Source organism: Haliotis rufescens, unplaced genomic scaffold, assembly GCF_023055435.1.
Source record: "Haliotis rufescens isolate VD_foot unplaced genomic scaffold, xgHalRufe1.0.p SCAF_3, whole genome shotgun sequence".
Lineage (NCBI taxonomy): Eukaryota > Metazoa > Mollusca > Gastropoda > Lepetellida > Haliotidae > Haliotis > Haliotis rufescens.
Genome location: NW_025964001.1, coordinates 6,746,118 through 6,767,966, shown reverse-complemented (window position 1 = coordinate 6,767,966; position 21,849 = coordinate 6,746,118). Strand labels below are relative to the sequence as shown.

General features: G+C 38.7%; 1 protein-coding gene across 1 annotated transcript; it reads right to left on the bottom strand.

Moving 5' to 3' along the window:
* Positions 1-5,711: 5,711 nt before the first annotated feature.
* Positions 5,712-20,217, bottom strand: LOC124131789 (carboxypeptidase A4-like). The gene is made up of 7 exons (XM_046495256.2): positions 20,174-20,217; positions 17,698-18,393; positions 16,300-16,401; positions 14,746-14,918; positions 12,270-12,365; positions 11,167-11,292; positions 5,712-10,651 (listed from the first exon to the last, which is right to left on the bottom strand). The coding sequence occupies exons 1-7, from the start codon at positions 20,184-20,186 to the stop codon at positions 10,469-10,471; spliced, it is 1,389 nt and encodes a 462-aa protein (XP_046351212.2). The 5' UTR covers positions 20,187-20,217; the 3' UTR covers positions 5,712-10,468.
* Between the last annotated feature and the right edge of the window lie 1,632 nt (positions 20,218-21,849).

Sequence of the window (21,849 nt, the reverse complement as noted above, 5' to 3'; positions counted from 1 at the left end):
TTTCACGTCGCGTCCAAGATTATTGCACTTATATGGCGACGTGCATGTACGTGTGTGTGTTTGTGTGGCTGCATGTACCAGTCCGGACTGATGCCGATTTATAGTGCTAGCTCACTGAGATACCATGCCGCAGTTTAACATGAATACCCCACTCAGACACAGTATACTGACTCCGAACCGACAAGTCCTTGTTTTAGCCCCTGAATGTCGAGCGCCAGTTAGGGTAACAACAAGTACCATCTTTGAACGTCTTTTGGTATGACGCGGTCGGGGATCGAACCCCGGACCTTCCGCTCTCCGGGCGGACGCTCTACCACTAGACCACGGAGGCGGTCCGTGTGTGTTTGTACTAGTCCGGACTAATGCCGGTTTGATAGTGCTAGCCCACTGAGATACCATGCCGTAGTTTAACATCGATACCCAACTCAGACATAGTATACCCCACCATATACATGTACAGTAAATGAGCCCAACCGACCAGTCTTTGTTTTATCCAGAGCTCCAGGCAGGGTAATAACAAGTATCATCGTTTAACGTCATTCTGTATATGTGGCAGCCGAGGATGGACTACCCACCTTCATCTCTCAAGGTAGACGCTATTTCCACTAGACCACGGACGTAATCGTTTACCTGTGTACAATACACACACGTGTATATACACATACAGTGCTGGTCCCATGCTTGACGCTGCAGGGTTTATTGTGGTTTGTTTGTTTGTTGTTTAACGCCGCACAATAAGTTATGAGAGTAAGTTCTATTACTCTTATAGTTTCACAAACCATGAAAAAACACATAACCTAATGTGGTAAAGAAATACATTTTTCAGCATAATGAGTTACATGTGAAACTATAAGCATAATAATAGAAGTGTAAGAGGCGACTAACAGGATCGGGTGTATTTGTTTGTTTGTTGTTTAAAGCCGCACTCGGCAATATTCCAGCTATATGGCGGCGGTCTGTAAATAATCGAGTTTGGACCAGACACTCCAATGATTGACATCATGAGCATCGATCCACGCAATTTGGATACGATGACATGCACAAACAAAGTCAGCAAGCATGACCACCCGATCCTGTTAGTCTCCTCTTACGACAAGCATGGGTTGCTTAAAGCCTATTTTACCCCGGATCTTCACGGGTGTAATTACCATTTGTTACGCATTATTGTAATGAAAAAGTTTCTTTATTATTTGTACTTAAATTGTTTTTTGTTTTTTATGTTTATTCATTTGTACGACATTAACAGTGGATATTCTCACGACCATTCCAAACTGAAAAAGACGTTGTTCACTGATTGTAATGCATATTTAACAACTGGGAGTTTCCGGACGACTCAAAACATTCCCGGACGTTAAATAATAAACATCCCCTTACCTAACTCTCTCTCTATATATAAATGACATGGGAGACAGTTTGATAGTGAAAAAAGTCACGCACTTTCATTATTATAATCTGAACTTCGGACCCTCGACTATTGGGGACGTCCAGAGCTGACTGTCAACAAAATTCAAACGGCACACACTCAGTTCCCGTGTGATCAAAGAAACATTTCTCGGGACATACTCCCATTCTTATCAATTAGTCGGTCAGTATGGTTGAATAGATACCCTGCGTTTATGTATCTAAGATTAAGACTATGTAAGTTGTTCTATGTCCTTTGAGGCCTCGCGAGTTTACCGCTTGATTTACCACGCTTGTCGTCTAGCATTCACCTGCCGGTCTATATCGGCGTTGTCAAATACCGTTAGTAACGAGTCAGTATCTTCCGTTATGTACTGTGACGGTGACCATTGTACCACTTAGTTTATGGGCTGAGTAATTATCTGAAAGATATAAACTAGGCGCCGGCTCTTGGGAGTACAATTCCTGTATTAACCATTCTATTCTTTCCATTTCTATATGTTCTAAGGGGGATTTCTCATACATATGCGGAAGAATGGAGTTTTCATTCAAATATATATATATGGCTAATCGAAAACTGCGAGGACGGAAGATTTAAGTGAGTGGCGCCGGGTTTAGGCTATATATACGTCTTTGGGCTGGGTTTGAACAGTATTCCAGTTATATCACGTCGTGACAGCTTAATGTGGGAGGAAAGCCCGAAGTGGTGCAGGTCTCAGACGTTTACCACTTCGGTGAAACCATCGAATGCTGACAAACCTAGAAACATAACCGGAATTAGAACTCACAGTTTTTTGGGGTGCCCAAGGGACGCAACTCGGCACACCGAATTGACAGCCTCAGACGAAGGGGACACTAGTGCCCGTGGGATCGCTCGCCGCAAGATGTATTATGTTATAGAATTGGTTGAAAGAACGTGAAATGGTTTGGTTAGGCTGTTGTATGAGTTGATGTCTGCCTCAAAGATGCCACTTTTGATGTTCTTACAGTGGAACTTTGGATATCTTAGTGGTTGATAGCATGAGCAACAATCAGTATGTGATGACTGGTTAGCTAGGTCATAGCACCCGAATATCTTTGTGCATAAACATCCACAGACAATGGATTTCGGCGACCTTTTGTTAGGAAATCTAGCATGTTCTTTGTTGCACAGAAACACATATTAAGTCGATCTTTATAATCAACAAACCTTTTTTAACATTTCTCTGCTCTATTCCAGAGTTGGGGCGATCGGGTAGCCGAGTGGTTAAGACACAGGTTCAATTCCCCACATGGGTCCCCAGTCGTGATATGGCTGCAATATTGCTAAAAGCAGGGAATAACCAAACTCACTCACTATTCCGACCCGTGAGTGAGTGAGTGAGTGAGTTAAAATTTTAAGTCACATTGGCAATATTTCAGCCATATCGTGACTAGCAATAGTTAAACATAATACATATATTGAAATTTATATAAAAACCTGCCAACGAAGGACAGTAAAATAACTAGACATATCACAGAAATATATTTTAAAACTAGTATGGAATCATAAAATTGATAGCACTAAATATAACATCACGGTATAAAAACGGGCTGTAGATCACCAGCAACTGAAGTTAAATCACCATACTAGGTACCATGGGGACTTACAGTACTTCAGCTTCCTGCATGGAACCCAGCAGGATTTACATCATCCCTTCAGGTGTTGGCGATTATTAACATACTTAGCCATAATAAAATAACATATATTCTACGATTAAAGACAATGGTAAGAACAAATCTACTTTGAATGACGTGGTCTTACATACCCTCTCCAGCCGACCCGTGAAGATTCTGCCTAGAATAGGTCTTAGGCAACCCATGCTGGCGTAAAAAGCGATTATGCTTGTCCTAAGAGGTGACTGATGGGATCAGGTGGTCATGCTCGCTGACTTGGTTGATGCATGTCATCGTATCCAAAATGCGTGGGTTGATGCTCATGATGTCAATCACTGGATTGTCTGATCCAGACTTGATTATTTACGGACTGCTGTCATATAGCTGGAATATTGCTGAGAGCAGCGTTAAACAACAAACAAACGAACAAGCACTCACTATTCCAAAGGGCGCAAGAACACACAACACATTAGCTTACAGTGAGTCTCAACATTATTTCAGCAGTGTTAGAGACACCAGGTATATGCTTTTTACATGTGGGAATTGAACCCGGATTTTCTGCATTAACTACTGGGCTACCCCACTGCACGAAGTACAAATGCTTGAGATACTACACTCAGACTCTAGATGTACATGGAAACATGCAAGTTAACATCATGAGGTGAGGTGAAATGGGGTTTAACCTTGCGTCCAAGATTATTGCACTTATATAGCGACGTGCATGTACGTGTGTGTGTGTGGCTGCTTGTACTAGTCCGGACTGATGCCGATTTAAAGTGCTAGCTCACTGAGATACCATGCTGCAGTTTAACATGAATACCCCACTCAGACACAGTATACTGACTCCGAGCTGACCAGTCCTTGTTTTAGCCCCTTAATGCCGAGCGCCAGACAGGGTTACAACAAGTACCATCTTTTAACGTCTTTTGGTATAACGCGGCCGGGGATCGAACACCGGACCTTCCGCTCCCCGGGTGGACGCTCTACCACTTGACCAAAGAGGCGGTCTTTAACATCATGAACACATTTTGGTTGAAAGCCAACCGTACAAACAAATGAAGGCAAAATGTCTTTTAAACTTTATTCCAATATTTAGGCAAAAGCTTATTCGTTACTATTCATAAACCGCCTTTCACGAAGTATATGAAAAAGTATAAAATAATACACAAAAGCCATAAAACTTTGAGACCGGTGGAATGACACAATATGTAAAAGAAAAATATCTTGCTCAATCACAAACTGCTCTTCTCAACTGCTTTGTACTGAGCAGAGAGTAGAAATTATGCACTTCATTCACATTTGCAAAAATAAAAATGGGTATTTTTATGATAAATATTTTAAAATATCAAGGTCACTTTAGGGTGAAATGGGAGCAACTAAGATCCTCAGGTTGAGGTATGATGACTATCATATCTTCCAAATTTATGACATATATGAACTACAACATGTATTTGGTACATAATGATATATGATAAATCTACTTGACTGGATCCATACTCTCAATCCTTTAAACACTGGAAACTTAATGAGATCTCAGGGTTTTACCTTGACTCACAAAAGTGGGGTCTAGGAGACCCGAATGGATAATTTTAAGTGTCCTTGCAGACTTTGTGAGGGTCCTGTAGAGTAATGAAATGGTGTAGTGTACTGTACGTGTTGATACTTACTTTAGAGCCTGGAATGAATCAATGATCATGTGGTCACGATTGAAGGATGAAATGACAGATGCCCATAATTGCTCTTGAGGCATTAGGTACAATGAATTTTATCATGCATCCCTCGGACGCAGTATTCTTTTCTGCGTCCATTCTCTACATTGTGTGTGTCACGTAAAACCCTGGATCTTAAGCTCACATCATTTGTCCAATTAATTTTACAGCAAATAGCATATTTCGCACTACTGAAGGTCTAATAAGGATAAAAATGAGTTTCTATGTAAAATATCATATTTCACTTTGACTTTTCAACACTTCAGTTCTTACATGCGCTTATAAAAAACACCTGAAAGTGAACCTAAACAATAATCTTGTGCAGAAGCACACAAGGCAGTCAACCCTGTCTCAAGGCTCTCAGTGAGCCATCACAGCATGATATATATATATATATATACTTCATAAACTTTATCATGTGTTTGTGGACCAAAAAAACCCATACCACTAGATATATTATTTTTCATTACACCAAATCTGAAATAAATGTGAAGAGTATTTATAGTATCTAATAAACATACATAAGAGAAAATGTTATTTGTAGACATATGGACAAGGAACATGATAAACCTTTGAAGGAATAAGATACAATTTTGTTGCATTATCCTCAAAACTCAAAAATATTTCCTATCTTGAGATCTTCATGTCCAACACAATACTAGTATTCTGCACTCAACACAGACCACATAGTGTGCCTTCTGAAACATTTCACTAAAAGTTTCTAAAATGATGATAAAAGAGACATAACACCATGTCCAATATTTTTCATATCACAATATCTCCTGTTTAATCTATAACAATCTTCATTAGTTATTAATACCGTATTCAACGTAACGAGCATCCCGCTCTAATAAGCGCCCATAGCAATATTTGCTAATATATTGGCTAGGGAACAATCCCAATTAGCACCCCTTCCGATTGATCAATGTACACAAGATTTATTTATTTGTGTATAATATGCACTCATGTGTTATATGCACCCTTCATTATGGGCAATTAAATTCTGGAAAATATATCTGTCGTGTATAATACGCACAGACTTTTCTTTTGTATCATTTTAGGCTGTCAGCATAAACCACAAAATTTACGATCATTCAAATCTGTCTTTTTTCACCAAGATTATATTCTAATAAGAGACCCCTATTTCTAATTTTGAGCGCGCCCGGGGTGCTTATTACGTTGAATAAGCTACATCATATCATACAATACATTAGTTTACTTTATCTTAAATTTACCTAGTGTAAAAGATATGTTCTTTATAGCAAAGAACATCATAACAAACTATAATTCATAGGGAAACACATGTACCATGTTTCCCCTACATCTTCCAGATTTCTGAGTTTGAGGAATGATTACCCCTGGTGTTAGTTTGTATAGTGTGTTGTCCACAAACCCTGTTACCATGAGACAGCTACAGTTGGAGACTACTGGCCTACCCAATAATACTGTTCTTAACATACAGTCATACTGTATTACGAACACCATGCTGTCTGCTGGAGAAAACACATGACTGTTTTCATCCCTCTTGGCATATGTTATAATAAGAGCATACCATCCGACAAACTTGGGCTACAAAGGAGATAACAGCGCCATCATGTCTAATACTTCATGGAGGAAGCATTGCAAGAGACAGATCTCTCATGAGATGTATTGTGTAGCCTGAATAGTGTCTGACCACAGACTCCATCTTCCTGAGGCAAGGGAATTAACTGACTTTAAAAGTCCAGTTTCCACCCTTGCCGAACTAGGCTGGATTTTCTAGGCCTGATTGTATGACTACCCATGGCTATTATGAGTTATGTCCCTTCTATGTCTGTCCCATTGAACAATCAGATTCCACCTCTCATATCACTTGCATTTGCTTCAAACAAAATGCTTCAAACAAAACGGTGACAATTATCTGATAGATAATCCAAATCCATATTGTGATAAAACAGGTCTTACTTCGTGAAGTGCAAATCATGTGAGCACCTTATTTAAAAAGATGATGGGATTTGGAATATATCCCTTGACACCGAATTGGCAGCTTTGCACATCCTGCAATTGACCGAAATCTGCACAGCAGTTGACAAACCGGATGTTGATTTTGTTATGCGATTTGGATCGGACTATGCATAGACTCATTAGCTTAGCCAAAATAACTCCATAATTCCAGCGTAGTTCGTCAAGGGTGGAAACTGGACTTTTATAGTCACTCCCTTGTCTTGTGAAGATGACAGACTCTGGCATTGGTATAACTCAACAAACACTCAACATTGGGATATACAGAAAACATTTCCACTACCCTCAAAAAGCATTATTATACAAGAATTCTGACATACTTGTCGAATAAACAGTATCAACAAAGAAACAAGCCTCTAAATCAAGAGGCGAATTAGGATGAAAACATCACATTTAAAACTGAGCCCCCTCCCCGTAACAAATGCTTCAAGCACCAACTGGCCAATTATGCAACAGAGCAGTTCTATACATTGACTACCATCAAAGAAAGGTATAAATATAGGAGGTTCATTTAAACATAATGCATAAAAAATGCTAATGTATCAATAACAGCTACAAACTAAAATCATCTGCACCAATAACATCATATCTTCTTTTATGCAACAAAAAGCAGTAAAATTGTTGAATTATATAGATACTATAGATCTACGTTTAAAGCTAAGCCATAGATTCATTAATCCCTGTTTGGCAGAGAATGTAACAGTCTGTCCTCTAGGGCAATACATTTATGGTTAAAGGGTTGGTAGGTCTGCCAAAAAAAACCAACATTCTTTAATTAATTTGCAAAGCCATATTAAATGGACATTCTCAAAATAATCAGAGATGATTAAAACTCATATGCAAATTCCCCACCAACTTTGCTCTGGAAGGGGGACGTCGGGTAGCCTAGTGGTTAAAGCGTTCGCTCGTCATGCCGAAGACCCAGGTTCGATTCTTTACATGGGTACAATGTGTGAAACCCCTTTCTGGTGTCCCCTGCTGTGATATTGCTGGAATATTGCTAAAAGCGGCGTAAAACCATACTTACTCACTCACTTATTCTGGAAGGGTTAATGGGAAAGTGAAATATAAAGCCACAATGCAATAAGTATCTTTAACAACTTTCATAAAGGTTCATCAATGATTTCCGCATTTTGTCTTTTAACATGAGCGATAAATTCTTTACCTACAAATGATGACTTCTCTTAACTACATAAATGCTTGGCTGATCGTATCTACATGACTCAACAAGTAATATATCACACAATTACACACATAATTTCACTATGGTAACCATGGTAATAGGAAGCTCAGACTCATCTTTGTAATGGCCTTCACAAAGAAACAAATGCTATCACATGACCTTCATAACACGTGTACAGCACAAGATGTGGTGTTTGACCATCTCCATAAAATCGGATAGTTTACTCCGATATGATACTGTCTGCATGAAGATCGGAGGACACCACCACAAGAGGGTGTGCCCAGTGACTTTCTAACACTGTCTAATCAGCCAATCAGTGTCTTGGCTTCTACATTCTCAGTAAAAGTAAGCAAAGATTCAAACATATCTGATTTCGGTATCTTGAAAACAAACTTAAACGGACAGTTCCTAATGGAAATAATTAAAGCCACGCCAGTATATTGTAGTGGATATTGTATACACCCTGTCGTTTCTGAACGCCATGACACCTACACCCAAATGAGTGTATCTACTGTGTGGGTTTTCTTTTGTCAAATATCCAACTTGCGAATCCACATGGTAAAGAAATGAAGTTCAATTATTCAAAAAAGCTGACATCTGATTGACACAAGAACCACGCCTCCTTATGGAACTGTCGTCAGATCTTCCTACAGATATCAGAGTGATGTGAGTGTAATGAGGTTGGGCTGTTTGATCAAGCTGCTGTTTCGTTGTTTGCCTTGTTTCAGCACAGAAAAGCACATACAGATACATGCTATAACGTTTTGATTCTAAATCATGACGTCATATACTCTGATAAAACACGGAAAATCGGAATCTGTAAATAAATACAACTCTGGAAAGCTCTGGTTCATGAAACCGAACAAGGAAACACTTAATCTGAGAAGCATACAATCACCAAGACAACGAATAATGTAATAGTGTAATATAATGCCCTGATCTTGAAGATCCCAAATATCTTGGTTAATACTGATAAATAACACTGGGAAACTGAAATAAACCATTACATAACTGGATTTAAGCTCCAATATCATGGATATTACTTAATCAAATCTTACTATTCACTAGAAATGGCATATAAGCTTGAAAAACACCACAAAAGGGCGTCTGAAATCAATGTCACCAAAATAACAGCTTCGACAACTGTTTTGAAACAGGTTCAACTTCTGAGGTAGGATACCATCAATATTTGGTACAGATGTTTGCCAACATGATAATGATTACAATCAAATTATTTCAAATTTGGGAATATACTTGTCATCAATAATTACGCTTAAAACATTAAATATCAGGGAACTTGCCAACAGTATCCAAGATACAGAACTAAGACCTTGACATTTGTATGCTTGTATGCTTCGTCAATGTTTATTAGAATATTATTATAATTACTACACTTTTCCCTTGTAAATACCAGTTTTATAACAACTTGTGTACTTCAAAATATATGTTTAAAAATAAAATCATTTTGTAAAATTTAAGAATTAATGGAATATCATGTAAATAATCACATTTACAAACTTGACAAACACAAAACGAACAAAATCCATGTCCAAGCAAAACATGTCTAGAATCAATGCTTCTGGAAACAGAAACACGAACCCGTGGAATGCCTGTCTTTGGTACTTACTATGGAAAGTCAAATATCACGTCTGGTAAGACAAATACCATGATGAAAACGGGTGCTACTTGGCACTAGGCATCTAACAACAGTCTATATGTTTAATGATGTTTACGTGGGCTTGAATTTCTCTTTTCAGAAGAATGTCCTTAGGCTTAAAAAAATAAAAGAATTGGTTCTCAGACGACTTTTGAAAATACAATGCAGGCGTTTTTTTGTTGTTGTTGTTGCTTGTTGAAACTAGTATGCAACCAAATAAACAGTTGTGTACCATCAACCTGGGACAGGGCCTCCCTACATAAACAAGCATATAAACTCCTATTGCCGCCATGACCAAAACACGAGATGCGCAGCAAAACAGTGCACATGTAAAGGGAAGTAACTGTGTGCTACATTGGATCACATTGTTTTTAAGTATTAGGATTTTCATATTTTTTGAAAATGGAAATAGAAATGAAACAAGCGGTGGACTTTATGATGATGTGGGCGGTGCCTGAGAACCAAGACTATTATTTTTTTAGCCTAATGTTATTACTATTGAGGCAAGTAAATGGTTCAGGTGAATCTGCATCCCTGCAGAACATGTATGATTGAAATCATATATTTGAAAGTTCAGAGATCATTGTCATTGGATGAAGAACACAGATCATGCATAAGCTCTCTACGGAATGGAAGCTGCAAAATGGAATTATGCAATATATTTACACTGCACTCAACATAATCTACCCAAATGAAAGCATCTTTGAAAGCTTGTCATTATCTTTGATAACATAAAATGCATGACTCCGTGAACAGAAAAAGTTCTGGCATTTCTACAACAAAATTAACCAGGTACTGTTTTCTGATTCAAACTGAAACCAGTGTCAGACAATTGAATATCACACAGAATGTTGATGGAAGAAAGATGTTTAAATGCATGTTTCAAATGGACTTGACAAACCCCCACAGAGACAGGGTAGAACTCAGAGTCTTCAAGCTGATGATGCGTCTTCGATGTTGCCATCGCTGACAAAACAGAAGACGTCCTTGGAATGCCAGAATAATGATCACTATGACCACTGTTGCCATCAATAGATAGCCAAATGTGTGTGATGGTGTGGGCCCCTAGTGAAAAATAGAAACAAGTCATAGAGCGATCATTGATATAGATGTTACTATGAGTCACATAACATTTTATTTCATACAAACTTAACCACACAAAATTTGGACAGTTCAAAGGAAAAATACTTTCTTGTTTTGCTTCATCTATGAAAGAATCGATGCATCAATTCAGTGCAATTCCCTCATCCAATCGTAAGCCTTTTTGCTCAAAACACAGAACTTCCTCTCAAATAAGTGTTTTAAAGTCACAGTCATAGTTGGCAGACTCATCAGTAACCAAGTTGATTTAGCATCAAAAGTGTCTGCTCCAAAGTGCAACATGACCTTTTGACAGTCAACAACTGATGACACAAAGTAAGGGGGATAACTCTAGATGTACAATCAACATGTAGACGACGTATTTAATACATTTTCAACAGTAGTGTAGAACTTTATAAAGGACCTCCAACATGTCAAATATCAGGGACTTTTCAAGCCATGTACACCCTGGAAATGTTGAACCTTGAAATGATACATACCTGTAGAGGTTGAAGATGTTGTTTTGTGATCAGGGTGTCTGTGGGCTTGTTGGATCTCCTGTGTTTCCAGTGGATCATGTAGTCGAACAGCGCAATGTACAGAGGATGGATTTCCGCCGTTTCATGCTGGGAATATAACAAGTACAAAAATGCCAAAGGTACTATGACTTTCAGATTACTTAAGCTTTTCTAAGATAGACATTTCTAAAATCTAGATGACAGAATTTAACTTAAATTGAAAGGTGAGATGGTATGGGGTTTACGTCGTGACCAAGATTATTGCACTTATATAGCAACGTGCATCCACGTGGGTGTGGGTGTGGCTGCTTGTACTAGTCCGAACTAATTTACTAGTGTGCTTGCCCACTGAGATACCATGACGCAGTTTAACATGAATACCCTACTCAGACACAGTATACGGACTCCGAGCTGACCAGTCCTTCTTTTAGCACCTTAATGCTGAGCACCAGGCAAGGTAACAACAAGTACCATCTTTTAACTAACGTCTTTTGGTATGACGCTGCCGGGCATCAAACCCTGAACCTTCCTTTCTCCGGGCAGACGCTCTACCAGTAGACCACCGAGGTGGTCTGCCAATTGGAAAAGGAAGGGTGTTAGTGGGCATTATGTTGTGTTAGGGACACTTATTAACAACCATGCCAAGTTCACACTTTACTAAAGAGGCACATAGGGAAATTACCCTCCCTATTTACAGTTGTGCATAAAAGTGGGACTAATTGTATTTAACTTTTAAAAATATTTTAACCACAAATGGAGTAACGGTCGAGACTTCAACAATCAAGATGGTTGTGCTGATTAAGTAGACAGGAGAGATACTCTATGGTTAATAATAACAATAACAACAACAACAACAATAGTAGGCAATCTATACTGTGCTGTATTTCCACACCATGATGAAAGGCTTCACTATTAATACCCTGGTCAATGGATCAGTGTGCACTCGATTTCATTCTCAGCTCCCTCAGGAGCATACAACCCAAGCTGCCTGTGAGAGACATTTCCATCTCATCCTACCAGGTACCCATTCACTGCTTGACGAAACAGACACATATTTCCAACAAAGTCCATCATTTCAGACAAACCTTCAAGTCTTCACTCCGAGGGTTGAACTGGTCGAAGCAGCTGGCTCCAACATGTGTTGCACTGCCCCATAGCTCTATAGCTAAAGAAAAGGGAATCTACAAAAACAATATAGGTGAGAATATTTCAATATAGGTTTGAGAACATTTCACGTAATTTTGTCACAATGTTCAAAAAAAATTAAATCTTGCCTAACTACAATTAAGCTCCATATAATTTTCATTGTCATAAGCAAGTGCAGAAAAATAAATAAATCGTTAAAGTTGTAGCCCCACCTTGTTCAATAAATTGTCAGGCAGTAAGGAAAAAGTGAAGTTTCTTATTGATAACCAAACAGTAAGAAGGTGCATCCCCACATCAATACATGTATTTTGGTGAGAATTCTCCGATTAGTCAACGTTTATCAAAATTTATCAAAATTAGATCCACGAGGATCTGTAGTGCCCCTGAACTATGATGAAATAATGGCATCAATATTTAAAGTTGGATTGGAATTATGTGTCCAAGAAGTACCAACAAATGTATTATATGTTATTCCACATACCACATACTTGCTACATACAAAATCTGATATTAATTACACATGCAGAAATGCCATAGGAATGGACAAAAATGTAATTTTCAGCATGTCTTAAATTGGAAAAAAAAGTTGTGAGCATTTTTTAACTGACTACATAGCTGGAATCAATCATGTACAGTGTCAGCTTCATAGGCCTTGTAGATTCAGTGAGCGAGTGAGTGAGTTGGGTTTAATGCCGCTTTTAACAGTATTCAAATTATATCACGGTGTGTCGGCTTAATGTGGGAGGAAAGCCCGAAGTGATGCAGGTCTCAGACATTTACCACATCGGTGAAACCCACGGGCACGGATATGGTGCTGACAAACCTAGAAACATAATCGGGGCGAACCAGAATTCGAACCCACAATCATAGGTTTCTGGCGTGCCCAAAGGACACAACTCTACACAGCGAATCGTGGTGCCTTAGACAACTGGGCCACCCGTGCCCCCTTGTAGATTCAGAGGAGATGTAAAAAATGTGAGAGTTAATGACGGAAAATTTGCCAAGACTCAAGCTTACATCAGGCAAACTAAAAGTATTTTAGGAAAGGGGACAAATATTTTTGAAACTGATCCTTGTACATTAACTGTGAAAGGATGTGATTCACATGAAGCATAAATGTTTGGTGGGACTATGTACATTATAACCGATCTCAAGGGGCATACTGGGGGGAGAGGGGGGGAGGGGGGTTGGAGGGGCTGTTTCAGGCACTGCTTTTAGGAGGATTATGGTGTGTTCTAGGTAAACGTTTCAGAACTGCATCACTTCGGGGTTTCCTCCCACATCAAGTTATCACGCCGTGATAAAACGGGAAAACTGTTTAAAGCGGCGTTAAAGCCAATTAACTCGCTCACACCAGTCAATATAATGGTGTATGTACTTCTATTGAATGAACAGTGTTACACAGTCACTCCAAGGGGGTGCTTTAGACGAATTATCCCACGATATACATCTCGCCAACACATGCGAGCATTTAGGGCCGACACAGCGATAACACTGGCTTCCTAACATGACATTGTACCAACACAGGGGTAAGGTTACTCTACAATACCGATAGTGCTGATCGGCCCTGTCGTGCTCTGTAGGGGTGCCCCATGCCCCCCCCCCCCCTTCTTCCTACCCCACCCAACAGGGCAACACGTTGTGTAAGAATGAGTCTTTGTGCCCCGAGCCGTCGACAACGAATTATCTCACCGACATTCATTCATACAGACCCACAATATATGTCCGAAGTTTCACCGAGTAACATGCTTAGATTTACCATATTCATTCATTCAGATAGCAGACAACACAAATGAACAAAGTTACTTCACTTTACCCAATGCTTTCGGATAAACATCGGTTCATTTCAGCTCAATGAAATTTATGCAAGATAAGCATGTTACCTAAGGTGAGTCTCATTGATTTCTGATTTCGGGATACATGAGCGGGCCACATGGAAAATAATTGCCCGCTTCTTAAGTCAGAAGCCAGTGTTTTAATGTGAGGTGAGATAAGATGATTATGGCATGTGGCGTCTTTGTAGGCTTGGTACGTACTTGAGTAAAACAAAATAATACTTGACGCGGTGTGGTATTTAATAATGCAGGGATGATAAGAAACATATAATTTATTTTAGTCGGCGAAAGTGAGATAACTAACCAACCAAACATGGTTGCAATAATGTTTCTCTCTTTTCTTGAGCAGTGTTGAGAGCTAGATATATAAAGTTAGCTATGTGTTTTCAAACAACACGGTTAGGGCTAGAGAATAACAATTTCAATTTTTATGTTGTTATATGTTAGTAAACAGACTGGTTTTATCATGTTTATAAAATGGACATTAAAACAAAAGGGATATTCTGTTTCAACACATATGAGATGACAGACAAACAGCAATACATAAATATCAGAGACATCAGACCAATCAATCACATACCTTCCTGTGTCCTGCCATGTAGTCGAAGGACGTCCCATCTGCTGTGTAGAAAGTGAGATCCATTGCCTTCCCATACTGGTATCTGTGTCTGGTTGAGGAGGCGAGGCGTGCCGCTAACTCCTTGATGCTCCGTATGTTGGCTGGTTGTCTGTTGATGTTGTGGGAATGAGTATCTGGAACACACAGGTTCTACCTAGCACCTCACTAGAAATAGGATTAAAGATGTCTTCCAACACGTAGTGCGTGTTGTCAGCCAATGGAGACAGAGTACCACCAGTCGTCAGGGAGAACACGCATCTGTCAAAATCTGGGCCAAGCAGGTTTCCGGTTGTACAATAATCATTGGTGTTATACCTCTATCAAGAATTTTGCAATTCCATCGGTTAATCTGTACCCAGTTGACGAAACAATAAATTTCAATGTAGACCCCGAAATCATATGACTGACACTGACCTCGAATATTGACTCATCACATGATCAGTTTTGATCTGTGATGTGATGCATATTGACACATGTGCTAGAAAACAAATGGCGTCTGGTCTGAACATTTCACGGTTCGCAGCTAAGTTACTGTAATGAGACAGAGGAAGGTTAAAAGACCTTATAAACTTTAAAGTGAATTTTAGTATAACAATACGAATGATTACTCTTGAAAATACAAGGACCATCAGATCCGAGCCCTTCGGCAGTCTGACCAGCTCAGGGGTCGGGTCCTCAGGTTCTTGTTTTCACATATTAAACTTGTCAAGTGTAATTATTTGTATAATAATAACTGGACCATAATGACAAAAAGAACTTAATCACTAACTTACAGTTAACATAGCATGTTCCATTTTCCCCTGCAAGGGACTTAACCGACTCTAAAATTCCAGTTTCCATCCTTGCTGAACTAGGATGGAATTTCGGGACTCAATCGTACCGCCACAAGTGGCTATTATGAGTAATGTCTCTTCTATGCCCCTCCTATTGACCAATCAGATTCAACCTCTAATTTCACTTGCATTTGCTTCAAACAAAATGGCAGCGCCCAGTCAAGACGTTCTGATCAATGATCAAGATCTATATTGGAATAAAATGGGTCTTACCTCGCGAAGTGCACCAAATCACGTGAGCGCACTGACTAAAAACATGAAAAGATTTGGAAAATATCTGACGCCCCAAGGTACCATCCTTTGCAAATCCTGCAGTCGGCTGAAATCTGCACGTTGTTTATGAACCAGATGTTGATTTCGTCACGCGATTTTGATTGAACTGTGCATAGACGCGTTAGTCCCAAACGAAAATATAACTCCATAATTCCAGCCTAGTTCGGCAAAGGAGGAAACTGGACTTTTACAGTGAGTTAGCTCCCTTGCCTTGGGAAGATGGGCATGTTGAGACTGGGACCACAATCAAGATAAGCTCAGATTAAATTTCAAACTTAAATGAAAATCAAATTATCTTGAAAAATTGGAACAACAACATAGAAATCATAACCATAGTGATCATGGTCATGATGATGTAACATCTTCAATACAGTGGAGAACAAGGAGAACATCAAAGGATTTTACTCACCAGCAAAAGGTAAATAGATTTGTCTAATCCCTGAGTGAAACGAAATGAAGAGATCAAAGTGCAGTTCCTGAGTCAGGTGTTTGTATACAGTGCATTCAGGTTCTGAAATGTGACAAATAAACAAGATAAACACGATAACATAACAATTTAGTCATGTTAATAGCAATTGAGAAGTCAACAAAGCAAATAAATAAATATGATAAAACTAATCGAACATCTTAAAGTGACAACAATGAATAAACTATTCTCAAAACATACTTAAGTCCCATTTTTTAAAACTAATGAACAAAAAGCCAGATCACTGATCATTCTGATCATGAATGCTGACACCTCTTTCATGATTCAAGTCACATTTCTTCAGGAGAAATAAAAAAACCTCTCTGTATTCATGATCAGGCACATCTACCATTTCTCTAAAGGTGGACTGGACAGACTGCTAGTCTTATCAGGAGAGGCCGTAATGTGTACGTGAGACGTGTCCCCACCACTCGTACAAGTGACTATTTGAGAGGGAGTTATTCATATGCATGACTGCATGTCCATGGATAACAGATTTCTGCCTGTAGCACAAAAACGTGTCTACAAGTGTTTTTTACTAAACTAATAAAACAAAATTGAGTACAGTTCTAGTAAATCTAGATATTTTTTACAGAGCTCCAGATAAGCTGCGTATCTGCGTGAAATACGCATCAGAAATGCAGAAATATACAGTAAAATATAATCCAAGCGTATCAAATACGCAACGAACATTACAGATACGCTACAAATATAAAACTTGTGCGTATCATCAAAATATTGTGAAGTAACCCTGCGTATTCGATTAGCAAATCAGCAACTTATTTTTAAATTATAAACGGGCATTCCGTCAACCTTGCCAAACTCCACAATGACAGTTACATCATGATCATTTGCCATCACACTTTCTTGTGGAAGTATCGTGGTATTTTTGAGTCCTATAAAGCTCTCGAACCCACACGACACCAGTTTGCAGGGACTAGATGAATAGTGTTTTTAAATATTTAACTTAAATACCCACATGTGTAAAAACTAGTGGGTAACAGAAATTTGAATACGCAGATAGAATTACTGATACCCAATGATTTTAAAATGCATGGGTAAAATACCCACAACACCAAAAGCTTATCTGGAGCTCTGTTTTTATATTTATATACTTATCCTGCATTACTCCATAATGCATTTACTGCTTTTTTTTGACAGAAACGAAGCTGTGATGTGTCCAGCTGATGAGAAAAAAGTTGCCACGTCATACCAGCAGTGGTGACATCACGGAATCTCCATATTACTACTAGTCACCTGACAGACAAGTTGTAACAATATATTCATTAAGGAGTAATGCAGGATAAGCTAAAAAGTACTGATAGTTATACCAGTTATTACCTGAGAAAGCATGGGGTCCTCTATATTCCTCATCATTAGGATCAGCCGAGCTCCCCTTCTTTGCATACTCCCAGTCAAAGTTCCTATTGAGATCAACACCAGTGCTTGTTCCCCTCCAACAGTAATTGTGGGAGTGTTCGACATGCACACGTCCATCTGGGTTAGCCATCACTATGATGTGTAGGTCAGTGCTGGACAGTACATGTCTGGAATACACTTCCTCATAACTACCAGGTGTTGACCCAAGTCCACCGGTGAGGTTCCTCAACAGATGGAACATACTTTCAACTGGGAAGAATTCTCGCGCATGCTCACCGTATGATAGCAACATTTTGACCTTTCTTCCAACCTTCTGGTCGGGGTCTGTGTTCAGTGTGAAGTTGGTGATGTGGAGAAGCATCTGTGGTTTGCCCAGCCTTGAGTTGTACTTCCAGTCAATCTTCATGAAGTTGGGGTACCGAAAAAGCAGCTGCTGAACATCTTTTTGTATGGAAGTCAAGTTGTGATAGATGGAATAGTCGGGAATGTACACTTCCTTCTGCGGCTCCACGTCTATTGTGTCTGCGGTGTTCCATTCACAGAGGAATGTGAGGACCCCAATCAACATCAAACCACACACATTTGGAGGACTGCTGGCAGGTGCCTTTCTTGTCAGAGATTCTTTTTTATGAAAAGGAGCCATGATGGTTTCATCCTCTGGAAAAAAAAAAGTCTGACATTTTACGTACCTAGGAATGGTGTAGGATCATGTATCTGGTTAATCCTAATGGATAAATATTTCTATTTAAAAAATGCATATGAAACACATTTAGGCCTAATGACCTGTTAGTTAATTTGGGATCAGGCTAAAGCTGTACCATTTCAAACAACACAAAAAGTGCGAAAATGGCACCAAATCGGATAAAATGGCACCAAATTGGCTAAAATGGCACCACATTTATAATATACTTCAGGAAGTTGAGAAAAGTGATATTTTCATTGCAGTGAACATAACACTTCAATGGAACTATTGTCATACAAGAGTTAACTCATCTCAAATTGTCTCCCTTTAATGGTAAAAAAGAATTCTGGTAGAAAACTACACAAAAAGTATATAATAATATATATCATTTGGTATATATGCAAAGTAAACACTATTTTACCATTCAACATACATTTATTTATCCTGTGTCCCGTGTCTTAATGACATTTAATCCAATCATACTATTCAACATAAATTCAACACAGAGAACATTCTGCGATAATGTTGCCAACATTAAAACAATTCACACTATTCCATGTATTCATTGTATTCAACAGTCAACATTTTTGGACTCTAACATAAATGTTAACAAATGTTACTATATTCAACACTCTGGACAGGCTCTCAACAATTTTGAATGCATCATCTTAAAACCTCTGGCCACTACTACTAATTGTTTAATTGCCAGTCATTGGCCAAAATACTTTCGCTTGCCCGTCTGCCAGCAGTCTCCTTTATTGATAAAGAAACAAACTATTACCAGCTTACTGTTGAATGATCAGATGATACACTTATTGTTAAAGAAACACAAACTAATTGAGCAAAGAATCACAGAATAATTATTGGAAAAAAATGTATCTTATGAATCATGGCATGAGTGTGACTACTGGACAGATTGTTGCAAATAAAATGATGCTGAACGTGAATCTGATACTATTGTGTGTGTAAATCTAGAATAAACATCTATCTTCATTATCCGCCATAAAGAAAGGTTCACTTGAATTTATGGCTAGAATATGAGATATGTACCCCTAATATTTCAGTTTTATTGATTCAATAGTACATAGTACATGATAGTCTTGTCAGATCATAGTTTTTCGAACATCATACATCTTCGGACAACCAAGTTTATCATGATTACTTGTGCTATAACAAGGGGTGTGGGGTCACAGACATTGTATAAATACTCAGATGATGACCTGTGTTCACGATAAAGTCGTCTTTCATAAGTGAGTGAAATGTTTTACAGATGTTCTTGTGATTCACAAGAAAATTACAAATGTTTCTTAAGCGTCCGAAAACCCATAACATGGGAATATAACAATAGTACAAAAGTCCGGTGCCGTTTTCGCCAATCTGGTGCCGAATTGACACTGCCGTTTCAGCAAGAATTTTAAGTACAGTGGAAGTCTATAGACTATACGAAAACCACAACAAACACACAAGAATAGAGAACGTTACAAAAAAACGAAACGACAAAGAACAACCAGTCACATTTGCGATAATATAACTATTAAGACGTGTAGGCTATAAGCTCACGAACAACTGTTTATTTTTACACATGTGTCAGTCCACAGTAAGAGTACTAAGACGGTTTGATCGCTTCAATAAAATTTTTGACAAGGAACAAACTAAACTGACAAGTAACCATAAAACATTGAAAAAGACACAACAATATATCATCAAATGATTCTTTTTCACTAGAGTGACATCGGAATCTGAAGAAAGGATTACCCAAATGTCTCATTTGCAGGTTTGTTGACAACTCACACACCGGAAGCGACTACTCAGAAGTAAAGTTGTCATACTTCGTTTCGTATTCAGATTTCATCTTCATCAGACAAATGGCATTTAGTAATATTCGCGACAATAAAATATTCAGTTTGTATTATAATATAATTTACAAGTTCTCTTTTAGTAGCAGTGTTAAAAAGTACATTCTATGTTTCATTTTATGAATGCATACGAGACTAAAACAATATACCTTTACCAACATGGCTGCGCCCGTGTATATGTATCGAAATCGGTTCTGGGGGAAGGAAAAATTGAGTGTAATAACAAAATAATTAGCAGTCCAATATTGTAGTTCTTCTCAATGCCGAGAAAAGTCCGACAACTGGTAGTCTAGATCACATACTTTGTGTACCCCTCTGACAAGTGTAAATTGGCACGGCTCCCATGGCCGAAAGCTGAGTGGGTTAGATCGCAGACTTTGTGTGCTGGCTATTAGCAATTAGGTGCCTCACTCGGGGAGTTGGGGTACGAAATCCTGGATCGGACTCAACCCAGAAAGGTTCTAGAATCTGTATTTTACTGAGAAAGTATTATCCCAAATATAACATTTGTTACATAAGACAAATGGTGAAAAAATCGTCATCACACATAACTGTTCAAGGCAACGGACGCAAAGAGAACCGCCTACGAACTGGTTACGTAACGGTTTGTTGTACACTTTTAATTTCAGGCTGGTTACTGCACACGATGATTGATTGCCAAATCTGTGTTATTGAATGGTAAGTGTGCCATTCACAACACTGGGTGCAGGCTAAAACGGCACCTCAGCAAAATGTCACCGATTTCTAGGCGAAAACGGCACCTCTATTTTAATAACGATATGTGTAGTAGTATATATTATTTATTTACATTTTATTTGTTTTGTCATTTCCTGTTTTCCAGTTATTCACTGATAACTACAGATATTGACATATATACAGTTCTTCAAACTTTTAATCATCTTGGTCTTCTTCAGTCTGGCTACCGAAAGTCGGGTACCACATAAGGATGGGTCCACTGGTCACAGTTGTCATATGATATAGCATGTTATAGCATGATATAGTAATTTTTCTTACATTCTTCTCACATGCAACACATCGAAAGGCCATTGTGAATCATTGTGATCTGACAGCACCAAGTTTTATGTAAACTTGTTTTAACATTTCACAATTATTTGTGTTTATAAGTTAAAGGGCTGGGATGGGTAACTTGGGTACTCGGGTCGGGTGGGTACTGAAAAGGACCCAGGTACCCACAGGACTACCCGGACCTGTGGTTAGTCATGTGATATAGTTTAATGACAAAAATGATCAAAAACTATTATGGTTACACTACAAGTCACTAATGTTCACATTTCTTTCTGGCTATGCATCCATTCCTTCTGACTCTTATATGTTTCAATAAAGATAAATCTTCAGCCACCTTCAGTGTATGCATGACCAGATCGTTTTATACGTGTATCTAAATACATTTTGTCCAGGACTACGGTCATACTATTCCCAATCGTACATTTTGTACCTACGAGGGGTGTTCATTAAAGATTTCCCCTGACCCACTTCCGATGGACCTAGTGGAATGAAACTTGGCATAGGTATTAGTCTTTCTCCACATAGGAACCACCAAGAGTTACACACTTC